Genomic DNA, 24,119 nt, shown 5'->3' with positions numbered 1-24,119 from the left:
TCTATTAACTTATTTTAGCTCTTTAACTTAAAACTTGTTTTGAACATCAATATATGAATATTAACAGGATATTTTTGCTGTTGTTCATCTAATAGCAGTCATCTTAACAAATGTTCCCAGCTATGCAACATTCAATTCATTGAATTTATCATGGGCTGTTTGGCATAGAATCATGCAAGGCTGATGTAACTTGGTAAAGTCATTGTCATCCATACCCCTGCTCTGTTTTCGTAACCTGTTGGTCCATGTTGTGGACTTTTCATAATAATAATGTTAACTGTATACAATTTGTGTCCAGTTTCAGACAGACGCTTTGAGGCATCCCTAGCAGAAAGTTATGTTCTGAGACAGTAAATGATTGCTGTGACATAATAACCAAAATGATGAGCTTGAACAGAGGACGAATATGAAGCCTTTTAAGGAGTGGAGCAATGCAGATAGTGTTCTCTATAAATTGCACGTTTAGGTGTTTTTTGTTTGTCTCTAAGATCAGCTTTTTCCACCACATTGTGGCTAGAATAGACAGAAGATGTGCGACCGTGAAAGGGAGAAACAGCAAGGTGTCCTGAGGTTTCATGATTGAGTGATCTGGCTGGCATGAACGGTCTGATGATGGATTTCACATAACGGGGGATGAGAACAGTACTCTCATCAGCTAACATCAGCATTTTGAAAAAAATGTGAACCAGTACTGGTACCCAATAGAGGCAGGTCACAAGATCACAAGGGATTAGACATGTAAGAATTTGGTGAGACAGTGGACAGGCCGAGCAGCAGCATTCTAAATGCACTGCAGGGGTCTGACTACACTTGCAGAGAGGCAGAAAGCAGGAAGTCACAGTATTCCAGCATCATACTCATTCTCTGAATCAGTGCTTAATTGCTTTGACCTACTACAGAAGTACCACTTGCGATATACAATTCAATGGTTCCATCAATATCTCCAGTCTGTTCAGCTCTGAACGTAGTTAATTTCACAAACAATTTGAGACAATTGTGTCTTTTTGAGAGGGAAAAAAGTCAATCAAATCAAATATTTGACCTCCATCAGGACTGAACATGGGTCATTGACCGCTTGGCTTCCGAAAGCAAGCATGATTGTAACTACCTGAAACTACTTAGACACATTAATGGCCCCCCTCTCCCCCCCAGTTTCGATTACATTATTACCATCTGCTCAGTCAGTAATCTCTTGGCCATCGTTCCTCAAATTAAGATTCATGTCAGCTCCTCAAGTTGAGTGAAAAAATAACTTTTTGAAAAATAATATCGTTAATTAAACAGGAAATTTTGCTGACTGGATAGTTGAGAGAATTTCATTAGTTGCAGTACTTCTCTGATATTATAAAAGGGAAAATTCTCAGACTTGATTATCACCATGCTCATAACCCATGCACATTTGTTGTAACTGTCATATTTGTGCACTATGTATAATCATTAAGGATGTTTATTCTTAGCTTTTTATACATTATGTATGCTTCCAGTGTTTCAATTCTGTCCTTCATAAGGTGCAGAAGAAAAAAAAATATTTATCCCAAACTAAGGTGCTTTACTCTCCCAAGAAAAGTATGTTGATGTATTAAATTCATCCAATTGTTAACTGAGGCACCACTTACTAAGAAACTTTTTATTTACTCATTTTTTCCAATGTAGTTGTAACGACTGCACTAAAATGTCCACGATTTATCATAACAGCATAGTGGCTTATCAGTGAAATCAGGAAGGTTTATGCATGTAAACCTTTATGTACTTTCTTGGTGCTAAAAGAAAGGTAAGAGTTATGAAGAGGAGGAGGAGGACAGTTCTGGGAGTGAAGGATACAGTTGCTGGACATTTTCAATTGATTCTCTTATGGTGTGCCTTAGTTTCTCAGGTTGTAGAGGCATAATTATGCCTTTCACTGGTTATAAGTAGGAGACAACAGATGCTCAAATGGACAGGATAAAGCTTCAGTCCCACAGGGATTTGAATTGCAAGCTTGTCAGATTCTCCTGTGGTGACTGCAACATCCTTGTGGCCCTAGGAGAAACATTCAACTTTTTTCCAAAGAGCAATAAAAGATAATTAATCCTGGAAGTCCTGCTCTTCAATAGCTATTGCTCATTTTTCTGGCAGTGCCTAGAGATCACCTGTATGTTTGTGCTTCAGGTGGCAACTCTCATGAACTGCCAGAACTTTTTTTCTGTCTAATGCAGGCATCTCAAAAAAATTCCTCACAATGGCTAGTGTGAGTGGCTGCATTAAACACCACAGGGGCTGTTCAATGAGCCTACATGCAGTGTTCAAGGAGCCTGGAGACTCTGACTGAAAGGGATTCTCTCCAGCAATCTGCAGGCAATTTTCACCGACTCAGAACAGAGCATGCCTCTGTTTGGGGACCAATTAGTCAGATCTGGGATGGGAAAACCCAAGGAGGGCTTTATGCCATTGTTTTTCCTTTTTACTCAGTTATTGTTATGAATTATTATTAATGGAATGGAGATTGGCAGATCTGAAGTTATTTTCTATTTTTCCAAAGGTATCAAGTTATCAAATTTGAAGGTACAATTAAAGTGCACTGTCACAATTTTTGTGTTATATACTGGCTTGAATCAACAGAGAACGATTCCTGCAATTTTAGTATGTATCACATACTTGTGTTTCTATTGAAAACTGCCCCAGGAATACAGTGAGTTAATAGAGGCCTTTTATTGTGTTTAAACTTTAAATGAATCTCCAGGGTGCTGAGCCCAGTCTGAAACTGGAGTTGAAAATAATCAAGTAAACTAATGGTGCTGAGTGGGCTATCCTTTCTAAATACAAGTAAACGGTGTGGTTTCTGCTATCTGTATTCATTGTCTAAATGGCTGTTTCCCTCCAAATTAGTGGAATGCATTGGGCCTTGGGTTCATGTTGTTCTGTGCAGTGCTTTTATATTGACAAATCATATTTGCAGTAGCCACAGCTCTTTATACACTCCCAGAACACTCGCTTCTAATCATCTGAGCTCTTTGCAGACTCTTGCAGCATGCTGCCTTCTAAGCATCTGTCATCGGTTGACTTTAAAAGGCCAAGCGGTTGTGCAGTACTTTGGTTAAGCTACAATCTTTCCAATTAAGAGCGGTGCTAGTCTGTCCATCATCTAACCAAGCCTACCCCAAGGCCATGTGTAAATACTGCTGCACAACAAGGGCTTGTGTGCTTTCCATGTTGCCTTACACTTCCTTAAATATGCCACTATGCTGTCTTCATAGTGTTTTTTTTTTATTATTTCATGTTTTTTGCTGTGTTTTTCAGATACCAAATCAGCCATAGCCTCTCATTTGCATGCATTGGAAGTTTGCTCTCTGTGGAGGACAATTGTTGGGAGCTAGTGAGTGGGGGAATGAGAGCTTATAATTGAGCCTAACACATCCATAAATATTGCAGAAGCCATAGCTGACGACTTTTATACGTAGACCTGGCCTCAGCAGGTGCTTAAAATAAACTGAGGATATCATAGCCTCAAAACTAATTAGCTGCTACCTTTTGAGTGTCTGAATGACTAAATTGTGTTTGTTGCACATGGATGCCTTCCGAATGAGTCTGAAATTGGTTCTGCCCGAGAGCCTCCAGAACACTTCCCTGTTACTTCAGGCCAAACAGGGCCGACACTATCACTCGAAGAGGATGAAATCAAGAAAAACAAAAAAGAGCTATATCTTTTCCATTTAACTGCTAATTAAATTTTACTACTCATTTGCTCTAGTAGAAAATCAAATGTGTCATTGTGACATATGTGGCGAGAAGGATTAGCATGAACTTTGTAGAAACCAGATAAGTCACCAAATATAGCACTGAATGTCATTCAGAAAAACATTTACACTATGTATGAATCATAACACTATGTGCCTGTTATGAAGGCTGTGGAAAAAATTGGATCCTGAAAAAAGGATTACACTTTTCTACAATTAAGGAATGAGCAGTGTGCCATTCCATTAGGTAATAACGTATGTATATAACTGGGTAGGTAATTGATTGGACAGTAACAATACAAAACGAATCAATAAAAATGGCAACATGTCCTTGACTTCATAGGATTACAGTCTTGTACAAAGCACAATGTAATGTAATGCACAAAGCTACTAATGTGCATAATTAGTACAAGGTACATTTTAATATTTAATTTTTTGCAAAAAAAAAAAAAACAAACTTTGCATCTTAGTTTCCCCGACATGGTACTCAGACGAAAGCATGTGATGCACATTGAGGTAATGCAAAATATAATGTAGATGAATCCTTTGTTAGATACTTTGTTAGATAACACATACTGCCAATGGAAGTGTAATTCATGGGTTTGCAAGCATTTTTTTTCTGGATTATCATTTACCAATATGTAGACAAAATATATAAAACTAAAGTTGCAATTGTGGATATTGTCTGTATGCATTTGACAACTAATATTTACATCAATTATATACATGAAGAGATACTGATATAGCAGGAGTTGACTTGCCTTTATTGTTAAAGCATGTGTGTATGTGCGTGTACGTGTGTATTTGCACATATGTGTATGTGCAATTGTGTGTTCATGTATGCATGTTTACATGTGAGAGAGTACTACAGACAGGTTGTATAATCTAGCCATGAATACATCATACAGGTCAGGTGCAGTAATGCTTTCATTTCTTACATGTAATGTTTCATTATTTACATTAAGTAGCATCTCTGTGTCCCAAAGCTTCACTTTTTAAAGTAGCGCCTTCAAGATTAAGATCAAAAATTAAATGAATTGTGCACTTCCTGTTACATATTAAATAAAGTTTATTTTTCACTATGCGCTGCTGCTTCAGGCATTTGTCTTGGTTGGAAGACAAGACTCCCTTCCCAACCTGCTCTCTCAGTTGACCCACTTTCAACACTAAAAATATTTTGCAAGCCTGAAATCACTCTTTAGCATTTATTTCTATTTTAAATGGATTTAAATGGACATGTTTTTATTGTTGGAATTAGCAAGTGTGCTTTCCCTCTTGGTGCAGGACTACAATGATGAGATTCGGCAGGAGCAGCTGAGGGAGCTGTCCTATTTGAACGGATCAGATGACACCAGCAGAGGGAGGAGTGTCCGGGGGCGGGCCCTGCGACTGCCTACCACGACGACCACCAGGTGATTCACTCTACTCTCTGGTTCTTCACTCATGACTCTGTATATAATGGATGGGAACTTCCAGGGCAGACTTGCTTGTTAACAAATTGTTGAAAAGGTATCTGCTGTATTTCTGTGTTGAGATATGTGACTCTAAACATCATAACTCAGTGTTTCTCAACCCTCTCCTGGAGGACCCTCTGCCCTGCATGTTTTAGATCTCTCCCTGCTCCAACACAGCTGATTCAAATGATCAGTTTGTTATTAAGCAGCTTCATGAGCTCATAACGAGTTGATCATTTAAATCAGCTGTGTTGAAGCAGGGAGAGATAAAACATGCAGGGCAGGGGGTCCCCCAGGAGAAGGTTGAGAAACACTGTCATAAATCTACTGATAGTGAACTATTTGCTCTGCAGGTTAACAGTTGGTAATAAATGTCTCATATTCGATGATGATTCCTAACCTCATACTGAATGACAGAATTTTCAATTGATTGTATTTAGAGAGTTCACATTCTGTGAACAGTTTCCTTTGGTAAACAGTCGTTCAGTTCATTAATGTATTTTCTCTTCGGGGTGGTGGGGTGGGGGGGGGGGTTGTTTGTCATAGCTCATTTTTCACATAGTCCATAGTTATGTCCAAAATATATTTTGAAACATCCCACATACGGTAAATCTTCAGTATCTCAGATGACAGTTCCCCCAGTTTGTATGCCTTAGTTCAAGCATTTTTAAAGTCTGATACAGTGTGCCTTCCATGGCAGTAATGGAGATTTTTAATTAAAGGAAAAATGTCCTGTATTGATGCCACTTTTTCTATATTTGACTTGAAGCTTATTTTGAAGCATTTCCAATTGTGCATTCGCAACTTATTAGGCTACAATGTAGTGTTGCTGTCACAGTGTATTTGAATGAGAGTATCCTGCAGCAGGGTTGGCAACAGTGTAACAGTTCCAGCTCACTGACGAGAACTCCTTTATGCTGAGAGAGTACACCAGTAAAAGCAACAGTGCTATCACTACAAAAAACTGATATGGAACATTTCCAGAATAAGAAAGCAAATCATTTTTTTTCCCGATTCCATAGTGAACATTGGTTTTTGCAAACACTCACTTCAGCACCAGTCTATCTAGAAACAGGGAACAATAACATGCAATAGTAGAGTAATGCTCCTGTCAACAACTTTCCAGTTGTGATGAACTTGTCCATATTTGCTGCTTGGCACTTTAGCTAGCTATCTTGTATCATTTTATTAATTTGTATGGCCATGCTTATCTGTGAGCTACTAAAAGATTTAATAATCATATTCTGCAGGATTGTTAGCTGCTAGCTAGATAAATTATTTTAATGATTTAGTGGTTCATAGTACAATGTTTGCATAACACTAGTGCTATACATGTTAGTTGTGAAGCAAAATGCATATCATTAATTCCATAACTATGAACGTAACATTCATGAACAAGTTTGTATCATTTTTATTTTTGAAATCATATACATATTTATCTCAATAATATTCTATGGAACAGTCTGTTCTTCAAAGCTCCATATGATAAGATGGAATATCGTAACAGTGACACTTGGGAATACCTGCTTTCTTGAATGTAGCGAGCCATTTGTCAAGAAACTTTGTCAATTCATATTTTAAGCTTCTCTCCAGACATTATAGTTAAGGCAACACTTTGTGGGTGGCATCTAAGCTCAGGTTGCACCTCCCCTCCACTCTCTGCTGCCACCCCAGGATCCAGGCCCCACAACCTCTGCTTGAGGTTGTAATGTGGCCTGCGTTTAGTGGTTCCAGTTTAAGATCACAGCCACGTCCGGGGCTTGAGTCACATCATATGCTGCGCAGATTAACGATTAATGTAAATCACTGCAAATATACATGCATACTGCTGATGTGGGTATAATTCTTCCTCAAATGTCTTTGCATTTCAGCAGTATCATAAGCCTCTCTCAAGTGTGGCATCTGGCTGATAGCAAAGTGCACTCATTGCTCTCCATTTTACAGCAGTGAGAGTCACTGGATGACTTCCACAAACAAACAACTTTGTGCCCCTAAATCCACTGCAGATGTTCCACTGCCGAGCTTTTCTCCTTTTCTGGCCTGAAGTCTCTGTACACAACCAGTGTTAAGCTTCTGGGGTTGTAGGGTTTTAGGTTGCAACCCCACCCGCGCAGACTCTCCACACATATGCAAGTGAGCACACTCCTGGTTGGATAATACAGAACTGTGGCCAGATTTTCACCCAACTCTCAAAGCTTTGCAGTCCCAGCTGCATTGCAAAGCCCAAACAACCCAAGCATTATTTCCCAGCCAGAGCTGAGAGAGCTCCACAAAGCCATGAGACAGATGGAAATTTTAATTCCTTTAAAATGCACAGAGCACCGCCTCATTGGGTCATCCGAATGACAGATCACAAACGCACGGCCCGCTCAACAAGAGAGTGATATAATGAGATCACACTCCATTCAGATCATTGCAGCATCTGTTGGAAAATCAAAGTAGGTTATGCTCTCCTTCCTCCAGAGATGGTGTGACTGTTTGCATTTTCTGTACATTTGGAGTATTCACACATCTAGCAGATACTTGTGTATTTTGAAACATTCCCCTTCATATTGAAGGTCAGAGGTTTATATATAATGTAGGTATTTGGATTTCATTTAATCATGGGCCATAAGAAAACATATTTTTCCATTTTCCCCCAGCTGTGTAACCGAACTAAAAAATGCAAATGGATTTTTTTTCAATGAAGTTATTTTGAAGTATCTCATACATATTTTATCAAAGCCGATGAAAATGGGACTCTGCCTTACTTTAAAGGTATCATTAGCCTAAATATATTGATTAATCATCCATATGCTTTGATATACCCCTCCTAAAGGGATGCTGACAGCTGGTATGATTGACTTTTTATCTGAACCCTGGCAAACTATCAGCATTGTACCATCTTGCTTATGCTGAGTAGTGGCACAGGACGTGCAAGCAGACTGGTACTGTGTACCAAGTGCTTGCATTCACTGGAGGGTTCTGTAAACATTGCACAGACAGCTGTTTAAATATGAATATTATTCCTCTGTGTATGAGCAGCTCTGTGTAATCCAGCCACGTTTTCTTCAGAATGCTGTTTGTGGTTTGTTGTGTTTAGGTCCACATGCTAATGGGGTTGGAGTAGGGTCGTTTTTCTGTATGCTACAAACCCGCCCGGATTTTGCCTTTGTTGCTTGTTTTCACCAGCAATGGTGAAATCTGATCTCTGACTGTTCACAGTTCAGATGAATAACCAACCAGTGAACCGACCAATTAACACTACGTTCTCTTCTAAACGGTCCTGCATTATTCTGGAGGCTGAGCTCTACTTACTCCAGGGTGATTGATATATGTCACTTTTCATGTTATTCATTTCTACATTTCTACACCGCCATCCCATATTGCAGCCATTAATTAACTTAGTGGACGATGTGCATCTAACTCCATCCATTATATGTGGAAGTTTTACTTCAGTGTATGTGTTGGTATTTTGATGGAATGGTACACTCCTGTCAGGTATACTGTATTGCACTTGCGTGTTGTGCCAGGTGTGCATTTGTGATCTCAGCCTTGAATGTCAGCCTTGACACTGGCTCTTGTTTGTGAGAGGAAGGTAGTGTCCTTATCTGTGTAATGTTTTGTGTCATTTTTTTGGATGCCTTTTGTGCTTTGGGAGTCACTCTGGATAAGAGAGTGTTTGGTAGGTGTCATAAATGTAAACATAATTTTAAATGTACTCACATCTGTTTCTTTGCTCTAGATAAGAACATCTGCTGGATGCCACAAATTTAAATGTAATATTAAATGTACTCATATTGTATGTTGCTCTGGATAAGAGTGTCTGCTAAGCAACAAAATTTGAATGTCAATGTACAGCTGGATAGCTACTGAAGCAATGAATGTCTTGCCCAAGAATACAGTAACAGTGCCCCATCCAAGATTCGAACAGTTCCATAACCACTATATCACTCTGATGCCAGAGAAAATGGTTCCCGCTCAAACTCTCAGCATGTTATTTTTCAAAATATTATATCTGTCTCAGAAGTGCGAAAAGAACAACCAGCAAATTGTTGTTTTCAAAAGTATTGGTGCAGCACTGCAGGACAGGGTATTCTCACATGCGGTAATTCTCATCACAGACAGGTGAACAGACAGCGTACAAACAGAAGTACTTTATACAAATCCTTTAAAGTACTGTCCAAATAGCATTACCCCTCTGGCTAAAGTTGAGTGGATCAATGCGGTGCATTAGTCTTAAGCTATCTTTTTTTGATAGAATTTATTTTGTCATATTTCAGGGGACGAGGAGGCGCTGCCCCACCTCCTCCCCCTGGTAGGGGAGCAGCTGCGCCAAGAGGGACAATTGGGTCACGTGGATCACTGCCTGTCACCCCGTCTGCAAGGGGTGTCCCGTCTCCACGGACCAGGGGGACGCCCGGGGCCCCAGGATACAGACCCCCACTGCTGCCAGCCACACATGAGTCTTATGACGATTACGTAAGTCTTGCTTTCTCACTGCTTTACTGTCCGTCACCAGTGGAGAAGTGCGAGAGCTTCATGCTGTGCGCTTCTGTATGTGATCAAAAATGGTTGAAGTGGCTGCATGTGAATAAACAAACATGATTCAACATGCTTCCTCTTCAGGCCTATTCCTGTGCTGCCTGAGGAAAGCATATGTCTCTCGAATAAGTATGTAATGTAATGTAATGTAATGTATGTTGTAGTAATGTATGATCTGTGTTAACCAAAGAAAACCAAGGAAAGGCTGCAGTTTAATCAAATAGTTGAGACCTGATATTGATTCATTCTTTTCCACAGAAATTTGTAAAGGCAAAAAATCATTATAATGAACAGTCACACTTCAGCTTTTTGATATCAATGTCAATGCCAAATCTTTTGAAGGTAAATGTATTAATGCACAAAGCCTTAGAAAAAAGGAATTCCAACCGTCATATTGACTCTCCAAGTACGTGAAAGCAATTTCTGTTTGTTAAGCTCATTGCTTTTCTCTTGATATTTGTAACAGCTTTTAAAAAAATGTGCAAACCACTTTTCAGAGTATACCTCCAGTAAAATGGTTGACTTGACAATGCGAAAAATTTTCAGGAGAGATTTTCTTTGTATATTTCATGTTGAATGCAAAAGTGCCAGATGGTATCTATTGTGTCATCTCCGGCCTCCCAAGGTCACTTTGTGGAAGTGAAGAGCTTATTGAGGTCAAAGTCAAATGCATTCTGACCTAATAAAAGAGCAACATTTAAGGCAATCAATTTCCACAGGGCTTTTCCCTGTATGCAAAGCCCCTCTGTGCATGAGCAGCTGCAGATTGGCCTGTCTGCATGGGGAAATGCAGGCGCTTGGTCTCATTACCAGACAGAATTGAGTTCTGATGGAGAGCCCTTGGATTTCTCAGTAAAAAAAAAAAAAAAAAGCTGGAAATCTTTCTTCTGGTAATGGGGGACTCAGACAGGCAGGTGGAAGCAGAGAGACTAACACCAGGAGATTACGGGCTCCAGTTCTGCAAACACAGGCATTTTCTTTTTTTTTCCCCCAATTCAAAATCTTGCCTTGTATCCTCCTCCATTCAGGCTCTTGAACCTGTTCTCGGTTTTGAAATGGGCAAGCGAGCAGAACCTTTTCAAAGGAAAGGTCAGAGTGTTTTTGTATGTCATGGTAATCTATTTGATGGTGGACTGTGTCGCTGTTAGGGGATCTTCATCATCTTCATCTTGCAGGGGAACCTTAACAGTTCGCACCCAGGAAAAAATGTCAATGCTACTTTGTTTTGTTGTTGCTTTTTCCCTTGATTTCTCTCGATCTGTTTTGAGACAAAGCCCTGTTCTTTCCATAGAGTGTTTTAGAGAATGTTAGCAGATGTATCTTCCATCTCACTGTGCTAATTCAAGGAGATGGCAGAGATTGTGCACTCTTGCAGTGTTTGCACCCTACTGGACACCCCTTGGTGGAAAGGACGTGAGGAACATCAAGGTCACATTTAGCCAACGTGCATTAATTAAAACTCTGCCGTTGTTGGGCCATGATCCTTTCAGGGAGATAAGCTATTAACAGCTTAATCTTCACATAACACAAGTGGAGCTTCACCTGTTTCCCTTCTGGGGAAATGTAATACAAAAGAGTTGCCTTGGTTGTGTCTGTGTAGTGTCGTCTGTAAACACTGCTTTTTATACTACTTGGAGCTACAGCAGTAGCAGTGGTGGAAGTAATTCATCAGGAGTGGTAATTAAATTACAAAAACATCAAGATTTTGCTTCAGGGGCTATGTACATTGGACATGAAATTGTAAACTGGATGAAAACTGTAGTTTATTCCACTTAGCTCTTTGCTCACAGGGAGAGTACTCAGTAAGAAGAACCTGTGATTAAAAAGTGCATTAATTGCATTTTATATGACTTAGGGTGGCTCAGTTTCTTGTATTGCATCATATACACGAGTGCATAGATAGACAATGTATTAACCACACAATGTAAGAAACAGCATTTTACTTTTGACACATTGCTTTTATTATTTTTAACCAAGTGCTCATAAAAATGTTAAAATATCAGGTGCTTTAATGCATCACTATGGCCAAGCACTCTTGGTATCACTATTGATATCCTCCAAGTATCGGACTGAACTGTAAATGCTATACAAGTGAAAGAAAAACATTTGTTTTGTGTTTTCTGACCTGAGGACACAGCAGACTGGGTGTCAGTGCCCCATCTGTTTTCTTAAAGATGCACTTTTCCACAACTTTCCCTGCAGGCTAGAGCCTGATTGTGTCATCATCAAGCATTTAGGGGAACTTGAACAGAGCTAAATCTATGCTTCAAGCCCTGAAGAGCCATCCCAAAGCAACAACCATTCTTCATATACCTTATACAGCAAGAAAGAAAAAAATATTTAGTGCAATATAAAGTCTGTAATTCAGTTTTTTTACAGCAGTCTCTAATGTTGCACTAAATGTTAGCTGGCTAGATAGTAACATTTGTAGTTCTCTGGCTACCTTACTGATTATTTTGCTCATAGCAATTGTGCACCAAACACATATTCATACAAGGGATCATGTGTTGCAGAATAAATAAAAATATGGAAAATTTAGCGAGAAAATGTTTTGATGGTCATCTATGCATTTGCCAATTTTATATATCACTTCATATGTTTTATATGTAAAATGCCTTGGCAACAATGATACCCAACTGAACTAAGCTTGCTATCCATCCAAAGATACGTAGCTAGTGGTTGGAACTTTTAAAATTTCCTTTTTTTTATTATTTTTTTTAAGAACGAGCAAAGATGTAGCTTATTATTAGCTGACAACCTGCACAATAAACAAGAAAAAAGTCCACACATTTGAGGAAAAGTACTTTTTATATTGCACCTAGTAGTCAGTTTGTTGGAGGTTGGCTTTGATAGTCGCCCTTCAAATACGTATCTTACATTGGATATTTGACTTTTTGCTTTGTTTTTGGAATAGTTTTGGAAAACCAAAGCAGCGTTTGTCCATAGTCTTTGGCTGGGGTTATTAGTCATGGCATAGTCATGTGTTTGCATCATAAGGTCCGACTTCTCAATGAAAATATGACTTATGTGGATTCAAATATGACCAGAGTTCAGGTATGCATCCCATGCATACGTCCTTTTCCAGTCTGCTTTATTCACAATGAAAAGTCATTGTGAGTACAAACAGCAGTTTTATCAGTTTCATAGCTCTTGAATCCCTCTGTTGAAAATACTGTTTTCTGAAAATAAAAAACTTTCACATTCAGTTTAACACCTTTGCACAAACCTTCCCTAACATGCAATAAAAAATAAACATGTTATTCCTTGTTGCTAAGCAAGAGAAGAGAACCTTATTGACTGCAGCGATATGAGTAACTAGTCACATTTGTAGTCAGTGTGACTCATTGCATTTACTGTATGTAAATGTGCTGAATGCAGAATCATTTAACTCCTGTTCCACCCCGCCACGCTAATGTTCCAGCAGCCCACCACAGAAAGGTGTAATTATTTTTTGAGAAATACTTTATTTAACAGTGAGCAGGAGAGAATGGCTGTCAGCCAAGGGCATGCATTTTCAGACAAACCATTTTTTTCTCTCTCTATGTGGCTCATGAAAGTGTACCAAAGTGCATCATGTTAAAAGGGGAGTTTCTCTGGGGACTAACTCATTGATTGGCTGAATCAAGATATCAGTCACCACTTCATGGAGTTGATATTGTAACAGCACACGTCATCTTACCTGTTACGCAAGAGTATTGATTCACAGCAGCAGCACATAATAAGTGTGACAGAGAGGTGGGAAGTGAAAAAGCAGCAGAGAACTTCTGCTTAAAGGTGTTCAGGTTTCAGCAGGAAACACCAAGAGATATTCCATCTTCTGTGTCTTTCTGCTTTATATTTATGGAATGGGTTATTTTTTATTTTCATATTCAAGTTTTTCCACAATTATATATGTTTTTTCACTTCAACATCACAGGATTTGTTGGACAGTTGGTCATATCACCATTTTTAAAATGTTCTCCCACAGACCACAAGTCAGGTGTAAACATTAAATTGAATTATCTTTGCAATGTTGTGGAGCATAGATACTGTAAATGAATCTGATAATAAAGAGATTAATCAAATTAAAATCAGGTATGGCACCATAGTAACAAAGAAAAGTATGCAAAATCAAAGTTGGTGTGAATCTTCCTTTTTATCATGGTAAATTCCCATCTTTTGGAAGCAGAAAAGAAGATGCTCAAATGCATAAAGTACAGTATTACTTTCTTTAAATTATCCACAATGAATTATTGGGTAACCAGTTTAGGAATTACACTATAACATTTAAAGAAATTATGTAAAGGAGGAATTATTCATATCTGAAGGTAGAGTACATTAAGCTTAATGAATAATTGAAGAGCAGCATTCATGCACACAAATAATATTTATTATGAAAAAAATGTTTACAAGATTTAATGGAAGTAGAAATATTGGTAAGAATAATAATGATAGCATAAATACAAACTTAAATGTGGTATTCAGTAGTATTAAAAAAAGTTATATACAAATCACAAAGCAATATGTTACATGCATTGTATCAGCGTTCCTAGGTTGAGTTGAGTCCTTTGTTCTCTCTCCTTGTACATGGAGCAGGGCACAGCAGGAAGTTGCGTGTGGCTTGGCCCTCCCTGTATGCTGGATAGTGCTTTATCTATGGTCTGGCACTTCTGTATAGACTGGAGCTGCACTCAGCTATATCCCTTGCTCTATGTTCCTCTTTGTTCAGGAGGCCTGCTTCCTCCTCCTGTTGGTCATTGTGGTTCTCCTAGGTTGGGCTCAGGGGCAATGCTCTAGGTCTGGCTTAGCTCAGAGTTCATTTACTCAAGCTAGAATTTCTTTTAAGTGTCTCTAACTTAGTTTGTCAGTGAAGCTAGAATGCTGAATTGAGGTTGGTAAAGCTATGCTCAGAGTGAGTCTTATAACACAGAATTCACGTCTGTGTAACTTATCTTCTTCATTCACTAGATGCTAATTCCTTGTTTCATAGATGAAGAAAACACACACAACTGGGTCCCTTTTTTGGGTGACACCCCCACACACCCTCATATCATATTAGTCATAAAAAGAATACTCAGTCTGATGTATCTAATCCAGCATACCTGCCCAGCGGTATTTTAGGAAAAGACACAGCTGATGCCAGTACCTATCATCAACGCCTCTCCCCCCACCTTATGTAATCAGGATGGGCCAAATGCCCAACGTGTGTATGCAAACTGAATACTTTTTATTAAGATTTACTCCCATTAACATTCAGTGTTACATTCCTGCTGGAATTTCTCTTGATAATGTCTTGTTACCAAAGTTTCAAGAATCTGGCAAGAAATATGTCAAGAAATATTTAAACTGTCAAAGCTCAGTAGGTTATACCCTCTGACAGTTTTATAGTGCTGTTGTTTTATTAGATTTTATTCATCTTGTCTATGATGTTTAATGCTTGTTTGTAAGGAGAAGTCAGTGACTATGATGATGTTATTGTTGCTGGAGAGCAGCTTGCAGCAAAGAAAAAATCAAAAATCATGGAATGCATTTACAAAGTAGCTACCTCAACAGATAAATAATATTTACTAAACCTAAAGGAAAAAAATAATCTTGCTTTTGTTCTTTTGAAATTTGACAGGAGATGTGATGACAGAATTCTCACACATGTGGTGCTAGCGCTTTGGCGTGCTTTTTTTTTTTTCCCCAGACACTTTCCAGTCTGGTTCTCCTCTGCATCACTGCTATAACAGGAAAGTTTCAGTTTCTTTCCACTTTCCCAGCAAGAGAACATGAATAAACATGGCATTACATAATGTTGCTTTGGCCCTTTGTTTGCACTAATAACACTTTCTCTGCCAAACAGCAAGCCATGCCTGGCTGCATCGAAGGCTTTCCAGCTTCATTAAGTCTTTCTCTCCAGTAGCCGCCATGTGCCAGCTCCCAGAAGTGTTACATTTCAAGGGTTTGTCAGAGCCTTTTTAAATGAACCATTGCCTCTTTGGCCAGGATCATGGTGTCCCTTGCCTGAACCTACTGATTCATCAAACGGAGAACCTGTGTGTTCAGTAGGCTCTCTTTAAGAAGGACAAACAACTAAGAAGTGGAATGGCATCTTAAACATTGCATGTTTGAAAGAACACCTACCTGTGTGGTTTCAGTCTGAGGAGAGCATAGTAAATCATGCCAAACATTTGCTCTTCAGAATTGTGAGGGCTATATATTTCACTTTAGTTTGGTTTTCCAGTCAAAATACAAACTTTCACAGGATTTAATTTGAGATACCCATTTACTTCTTCTTGGTAACTTCAATTACTTCAATTTCAATTTCCATTTTGATATACATGTTAAATTATAATACTCAGGGTCCCCATGAACCTTTGTATGACTGTTCTGTGAAAGGGTTTATATTTTACAGTTAAAATATGTTCTGTTTGTGGACAAGTTTATGGAAGTCTTGGTGCAACGTTATGTAACATCATGTTTATTCATGTTCTGTTACCGGGCAAGCTGAAGAAAATCTGCACATTGCTGTTATAGAAACTCTGCAGAGGCAGTATCTTCTGTAACACAGTAAAACTGAAAAAGAATGAATGTTTCTTCCATCACCAATAAATTCCAAGAAACAGCAGGAATTTTTTTGTTGTTTCATGTTTTCATCTCAGAAATATAGTCTTCTTGCTCACGAGATTATCAAACACAGGTCACACTGGATTTCACACAGCACCATTAGATAGTATTTTCTTATATTTCTGTGTTAATGCCCAAAATTGAAGTTGTTGTGAAAGGTGTTAAACAAGAGAAAGAGAGCAACCGCTTTGATTAAGATTTTTCAAATAATTCTGTAAAACTATTGAACTGCTCTGGCGGCAGTGTGGTATAGTGGTGGGGAGCAAAGCTCACCTGACGGGTTGCTGGTTCAATTGCCCACTAGGCACTGCTATTGTACCCTTAGGCAAGGCACTGCACCCTAGCAAATATCCAGCTGTACAAACTGATAAAATTGTAACCCATGTATCTCCATTTTTTACAACCTATGACAACCTGTTTCAATTTCTGTCTGTGTAGTTTGAATATTCATAGTAGACTTGAGGACTGGAAAACACATTTGTTAATATTTTTGCATGATGGACAATGTACAGTTTTTGACAATAACACATTTTACCATACAATACTTTGCCATATATGCATTTTATCCCAAAGTGAGGAGGGTGTACTTTACTTGTGTGAAATCCCTTAATCTTAAATCAAAATCAATCTCTGTAGGACTGTCTATGTGTAGAAGAGCCAAAGAGCCAAATTCAATTTCAAGGGAAGCAGGGTAGGTGTTTGTTTGTCTGTGACCTTGTGATTTCTGGTAATCTGCAGAACAATAGGTTTCACAGAGCTGAAGATCAGCAAGCAGAGTGTAGGGAATACAACCTCTTTGCTCCATGTAACCTTGTTAGAATTACAGAAAAGTGTGTTGTCAACAACCGCTTCACTTGTAATTTTGTGGGACAACATGCTTCATGAGGACAACAATTTTTTACATTAATGCAGCTTTCCAACCAGCACTTATTGATCCATATTTATCATGAATACTATAACACATCTTGAGGGAATTGAATATTTGTGGCAAATTAGTTGAAATGGATTGGATGGATCCTTCATTTACACAGATTACATTTTAGGATATGAGTGGAGTGAAATGTAGACAAGGAGCTTTTTCTTGGACTACCTTTAAGAATGGCACTCACATCTGCAGTAATTGCTTTTTAACAATAGGTTGGTTACACTGCTGAGGTTAAGTAATTATGGAAATGGGATTCAACATCTCTCCGCTGTTTAATAAAACAGATGTAAGACATACACCTCAAGTAAATTGTTTAATACCTTCATGCATGGAAACAGAAATGAGCAGAATACCAAACACCTTCTTTTGAGACAAGCTAATTGAGGAGAACACACTGTGGTGTTCGAAAAGTGACAAACAGCCCTTTAAACGTTTTTGCATTTTGCCGTTATCCACTTTGCACTAGACTAACTATCAACCTTATTACTTTTTTTTTGGGGGGGGGGGGGGGGGGGGTGAGTGGGGGGTGGGAGTTTTTGGTTTATTCTTGCATTTTAGTGGAAATTCTTGGTATTTGCAGCCATTGTTTATTCTATTAATTTTCTCCAGTTACACAATGTGGAAAAATTTCTGGCATAAATATACTGATGTTCTCTTCTCTCCTTCCCAAATGTGAGAATGGAGGAGGGGAGCACTCAACAGCAACTCTCACAATTAAACGTGTTTATGCTCTGCTGTGTAGCTTGCTGCCGATAAAACAATTAGCCAGTTATTAGTATAGTCTTCTATTTTTAAAGCTGCCCTGCTGTCGCCTGAAAACATGAGTCTTTGAAGACTTTTTCATTATAGTTTAATTAAGGCAAATTTAATATTATTAGTTTGCCAAACATGCAGAGGCTTTCATAATTCAGTGCTGGCACATGGCAGCAAGAACTGCTAGGGTCTATGAATATGTATACTCTAAGAATAGGGCAGACTATAGTCAAGGTCCTGTGGGATTTTGGATAATGCAAATAGAACTGAATTATTAGTATTTTATTAAAGACGAACATTGCCAAGGCATGACAGAGGTCTAAGTCAAATTTAAACCTGGCTGTCATTCACACATGACAATTTACTTGAATATGTCAATTTTGCACTGTTATCAAAAACAGGTGGCTTTGGAGCTGGGGTTAGTATTTTATCATCAGTAGTTGTAGTATTATAGTTAGTCTCTCTCTCTCTCCCCCTTTCCATCAGCATGTACAACTCCTCTCAAATCAGGCAGCTGAAGTAAATTAAAAGCAATCCAAAGACACTTGAAAATATATGTATAAAATATATTATTTCAATCCACGCTTTTTGAAATGAAGCATGGTGTGCAATTTCATAATGTATCAATGCAGCTGTTCTGTGCCACAGTCAATTTAGTTTATAGGGGGGTAAAGCTGAAGGGCCTGTATTGAGCAGGACTGTACAACTTGTACATAGGGATGAATATAACATTTTTAGTAACAAACTGTACAGTATTTTAATATTGGAAGCATAACTGTGGAGGGTTTTAAGAGCAACAAAGGCTAAGGTTGTCCGTTTTCTGTTCAATGAATTCATATATTAGAGAGCACAACCAAGCATGTAGCCTATAAAATATTCATAATGTTAGTGATTACAAAATGTGGACAGGCATGGGAAAAGTGTAACTTCAGATTTTGTGAAATGAGAAAGCGTTCAGAAATCAGAATGTTTCGTGGCCCTAAGACCATACCTCAAAATCAAATTATCATGCAACTTTGAGTAAAACTGTCTAAAACGTAATTTACATTTTCCAAAAATATCTTGTCTGTGGAATTTTTACTTCCCTTACGTTTACATTTTTTTTCGCTTAGTAGATGTTCTTATCCAGAGCGACATACAAGATGAGTGCTTATGACATTACATTTTCATTTTTGACATCCAGTACACACTCTCATCCTGAGTGACTCCAGGCATCAAGTACAAAGGCCATCCAGCAAAACAATGCAAACCATTGCACAAGCAAGGAAGGAAACCACCAGCCACACAAGTAAGAGGTAGTGTCAGACATTCAAGGCTGAGATCACAAATGCACACTCACATGTTGGGCCAGGTTCCATTCCAACCACAATGACATCACGTACCTGGGGCCTCCTGGGTAGTGTTTTGTCATGGTATGTTAATGTAACCAATAGTAAGAAATACTCCTCCGGTGGCCTCCCTGGATGGGCTCCTTTGTCTTTGTACGACCAAATCTTCCTGCAACGTGGCTGCCAATATAACACAAACACAAAGAATAAATACCTTGTTCAGATAATGAGTGGATGTGCAGCCAGTTGAGAGGGGGAAACAAAATTACTGACTAATTAGCAGTGAAATGCACCCTGGAAACTGACTAAGACAAAAACAAACACCTTCTTTATAGACTAACAAATAATCAGTTATCTTACTCATTCTGTCCATTAGTCCTCAGCAGCACTATGAAAAAAGTAGTCTACCTTTTATTGTTTTGTTCCAAACCATTGTTCCTATTGGTCAGTTTGCAGTCAAGGTGCGATAATATTTGCCAGTATAACACAGGTAAATAGAATTTTTGCACATAATTTTAATATTATTTCAAGGATAAAAATTGTGACTGATCCATTCCGCATCAAGTTACAGAAGATGGGAACGTTAACCATCTCTTTCAAGAAGCGGTTCTACTTATAATAGGCCAGCAAATAAATTCTACTGTGTAACATCAATAGTAGTGAAATGAACAAAGATGTCTCAAAAGCCAGCTTGTTAGCTAGCTCACTCACTGGCTATTTAGCGAATCCAACAGTAACATTTATATAATGTTAGGAAAATTACAAGAAGTATCATAACAAGCTAAGCACTACTTTGAATTGATTACATGAAACTTGGCGAGTTTCATGAGTTTCATGTAATCAATTCAACTAATTTCTGTCTCTCCTTACTTTATCTAGTCTCTAGCTAAGTAGACTTTTCTCAATCCATTTTATAAAACACACAGCACGCAAACCCATAGTACATCATGAATATTGACACAGAGGTTTGATATCTTTATAAAACGTAAATGAAATGAAATAAATGAAAAGGAAATTTCAATCATGCTATTTTTTTTTCTCAGCATTATTTCTTGAAGGAATATTGTTTCAAAATAGTTCTGTCTTATGAACAGCATTCCGTGAAATGCATCACACCATGAGGTGAATATATCATCTCATGCTTGCACTTCAACTGTTTTTTTCCCCCCCAAACAGTTCTGCACATACAAACAGACAAACAGAAACAGTCCCAGTACTTGAAAGGTGTGAGAATAATCTTCTAGTTGTGTGCTACTGAACATTTGGCAGCATGATATCCAGTTTGTGGAATCTGACCTCAGGCAAGTACAATCCATGAAGACTCTTCAGCTCATTCAACAAAGTTCCCACACTGCATTAGACAGATAGGCTTTTTACGATTGAAATTCAGGACAGAAATTCCACTCACGTACAGCAGATGTTGCATCCAACAGCATGTGATCAGTGCACAGTCTCACACTGTATACTTATAAAAGCACCATACACCTGGATCAAAGAGACATTTCAGAAACATAAGCTCCCCTATAACTAGCTGTCTTCACATAATCACAGCAAAATAAAAATCCACACAGATCTTGGGAAAATTTAAATATTTATTTTGAGTAATGTATGTATGTAAGCTTTGATCAGTATAGTTATTCAGTATCTTAATTTATTTCACATTTTGAAACACTAAGACACAAAACAAATGCATTTTGAGGTTGTTCCCTGCCTTATAACTCAGTATGGAAATGAAGGGTTCAACACTGTGTCAGTGGCAGAACTCATTCTTTCATTTTTCACCTTTCATTTCCTGACTGTCATCCCTCTCCTGCTGATAATTCCTACACCTGTAACAGCACTTGTTCATAGTAGCTTGAGATTTCAAGTGTAAGAGTTCTGAGAGAGCAGTCTCCCAGTTGTCCAATCACAACAGAAGAGTGTCACGATATTGTAGGTGGGTAACGGAGAGAATGTGTACAAACAACATCATTGTGCATGCTGTGGATTGGAGGCATAGGGAAATATTGATGGTATAACCAAGCATTTCAACTGAAATAGCATCCTGGTAAAACTATAAATACCTTGTTTGGTCCATCATGGCCAGTTGTACATGCTTTGAAGGCTAATGCTGACTTGCTGAGGGGAGTCAAGTAAACAAGTATTTATTAACTTCTCATTCACAGGAGAGGGGCAATGTTCTGATGTCAGAGTGAATAAAAATTGGAAAATAAAAAGGGACATTTCTCTGCCCCAAAGACCGATCTGTTCACTTAATTTGGACCCCAAATAAATTTTAAAGTGAGGAACAACTTGAAAATACATTTGTTTTTTGTTTTTTTCTGTGAAGTATCTCTTTAAAGCAGAGGATGAGAGAAGGGAGAGCAATGATCAGCTCTAAAACTGAACTTCTGTAAACACAACCCATAAAACCAAAGAGCAATCCCTCTTTTTGCTTTCTGAAGCTACGTGTTCAGTATCCAACTGTGAGGATCTGTCACTGTCAGGGGTGGCACAGGTTGTCAATTGATAATGAAGTGCTGTAGTGAAGGCCTTTGGCTCCTCGCTGTCCTAATTACACAGCGCCCATGCTCTCCAGCCATGTGTTAACACTTGATTTATTTCCTCTCCGCTTGTTCAATAGAGCTAGAGTTAATTGGTTTTCCAAATCAGTGTTAAAATATAAGGATCAAGCTTCATTAACTGGAGGCTGCACTTGTTGTGTACAGTGGCTTATGAGTCCTTGTAAAGGTTAGTAAGGTGAAAGGATGGGGCTTTGTAAACAAACCTCTGCATTTAGATAAGTGAGGTGCGTGTGAAAATAGCAGAATGGGGGTGAAGTCCAGAGAATGGCCATCAGAAAATAATGGAATGTTTTGTGTCAATTACCTGTCCCAAGAGACTAAATTAGAGAAAAAGAAGTGAAATCAAGAAATTTGGCCTGATAAAAAAAAGTCATCACATTAAAGTGCTAAATGTTAGGTAGTTCCAGTGATGAGTTGTTGGTATAGCTGTAATCTCCACAGTGACGGATGACACCATTTTAAAGTTCGGTGCAAAGTGGTAAATTTGGCCAATGACAGGGTCAAGACATGTTCAATTAGAGAAACACAAAGGACCCGGACATTATGGTAAAGACACATGCAAGGAAGCAATGGCATTAGATTACTAAAACAACTTAATCCCTTGCTTAATCCTTAACTTTAATTTAGTCAAATCCATGTTCAGTCCCATAACACCACACTTGAGCCCACAGCAGAATTTAAATCTGCTTGAGCTAACAAAAGAAAGAGGACAGAGCCACAGCATCTCATTTCTGACTGATCACACTTCATGCAAAAGACTAATTTTGTCTATGAACTCAGAATAACCAGGGTAGAATTCATTATTAAATGTTACAGGCACAATTTTTTTATTTCTATAGAGTGAGTACAACTGAAACACTGTCATATTCCTTAAACTCAGATACAGGATGCATTGCAAGCAGCATATATAGGCTAATTGCCATCATCAGGCCCTAGATATGATACTGTTCTTTGTCGAAGGTGTCTTACAGGCCAAGGTTACATCACAATGTGACATCACTGTGTGGGATAACAAGGGCAAAAACCAATATACATTTTATAAGGGCATGTTACTGTACATCTCACTGCTGTAACAGACAACTAAGACTATGCAAATTGTTAAACATTCAGAGATTAGGCAATTAGAATTCTCAGTTACCTCCAGGCAGGACAACATATCTTTTAATTAGTCCATTTATACAGCTGTAAATACTAATCAAGTACATTATTCTATTGAAGTCTGCCTAGTTTCTGTGCACTGGGAAAAATTCTTATTCTCTTTGGTAGCATTTGTAATGTGTAAAAATGAGTAATTTCTTGCTAAATTTGAGTGGATTTTTGAAACAGGAAGATCTAATGTCTTTGAAAACCAGTTTCAAGCATCGAATGATGGAGCCGTTAATCAACATTTATTAATTTATTTATCTTGGTGAAGAGCAATTTTTTTTTTTTTTTATTGAAATGCAGACTTTGATTTGTGACAGCAAGCTTTGGTGTCAGTACAAGATTTAGAAGAGGGATATTTTGATGATGATTGACACAAATGAGCACTTTGAACACCACACGAGTGCTTTGAATAGGCAAGGTGCAGCGAATGCAAGGCACCTTCAGAAAATATGAGGAAGAAGATGGTGCCCAAAATAAACACAGCAGTGGCAGTAGAGGCTTTTCAGAATGTCTCAGCAACTCTCATTGGGAACATATGTCTAATTCCGTCTGGCTCACACTAAAATTCCACTCTCTCACGCTCTCTAATGTGTGGCATCATTAGCAAAGACTTGCCAAATTGACCTGCTTGCTACACATTGTAATGCTATTCCCTCAGGCATATCTGTAGCCACCTCAGCTGAAATAATGACTATTTAAGCAATTATACCATGGGACTTATTAGGAAGAAAGTGAGGGGAAGGCTTACAATAAGAGATATTTACCATTTTCATCTTAAAAAAATGAACAGCTGTATGTGTAAACGTTTATTGTGATGTGAGTCAGATGGAAATGCAGATGTGATTTTTTAGGTTTTCAAATGTAATATAAAATAATACAAAGAGTACAAATAATACAAATAGTAATTTGTTTCTTGTTCTCTCATCATTTCATTAATTTGTCATATTGGGGGGGAAACAAAAAAACAAATATATAGCTACAGTATATCTACTAATAGAAGAGTAACAGTTCTCTAGATAAATAGACATTAAATTGAAGCAAATTTGAATGCAGTGGGATACATGTAACCATGGGCCTATGGTGAAGTGAGAAGTTGACTTCATTTTCTCTCCATGGCCTTGGTA

At 38.2% G+C, this 24,119-nt stretch overlaps 1 protein-coding gene across 2 annotated transcripts in view; it reads left to right on the top strand.

Annotated features, from left to right (window-relative positions):
- The window catches only part of khdrbs2 (KH domain containing, RNA binding, signal transduction associated 2), a 99,911-nt gene that overhangs the window by 65,646 nt on the left and 10,146 nt on the right, over positions 1 to 24,119 (top strand). For both annotated transcript variants that reach the window (XM_036547336.1, XM_036547335.1), the window contains exons 5-6: positions 4,998 to 5,125; positions 9,430 to 9,628. In XM_036547336.1, coding sequence (XP_036403229.1) covers positions 4,998 to 5,125; positions 9,430 to 9,628 — 327 coding nt within the window. The remainder of the gene's footprint in view (positions 1 to 4,997; positions 5,126 to 9,429; positions 9,629 to 24,119) is intronic.

This window comes from Megalops cyprinoides, chromosome 15 (assembly GCF_013368585.1).
Source record: "Megalops cyprinoides isolate fMegCyp1 chromosome 15, fMegCyp1.pri, whole genome shotgun sequence".
In the NCBI taxonomy this organism is placed as follows: Eukaryota; Metazoa; Chordata; class Actinopteri; order Elopiformes; family Megalopidae; genus Megalops; species Megalops cyprinoides.
The sequence above is the reverse complement of the archived record's forward strand: the minus strand, read 5'-3'. Positions and strand labels throughout refer to the sequence as shown.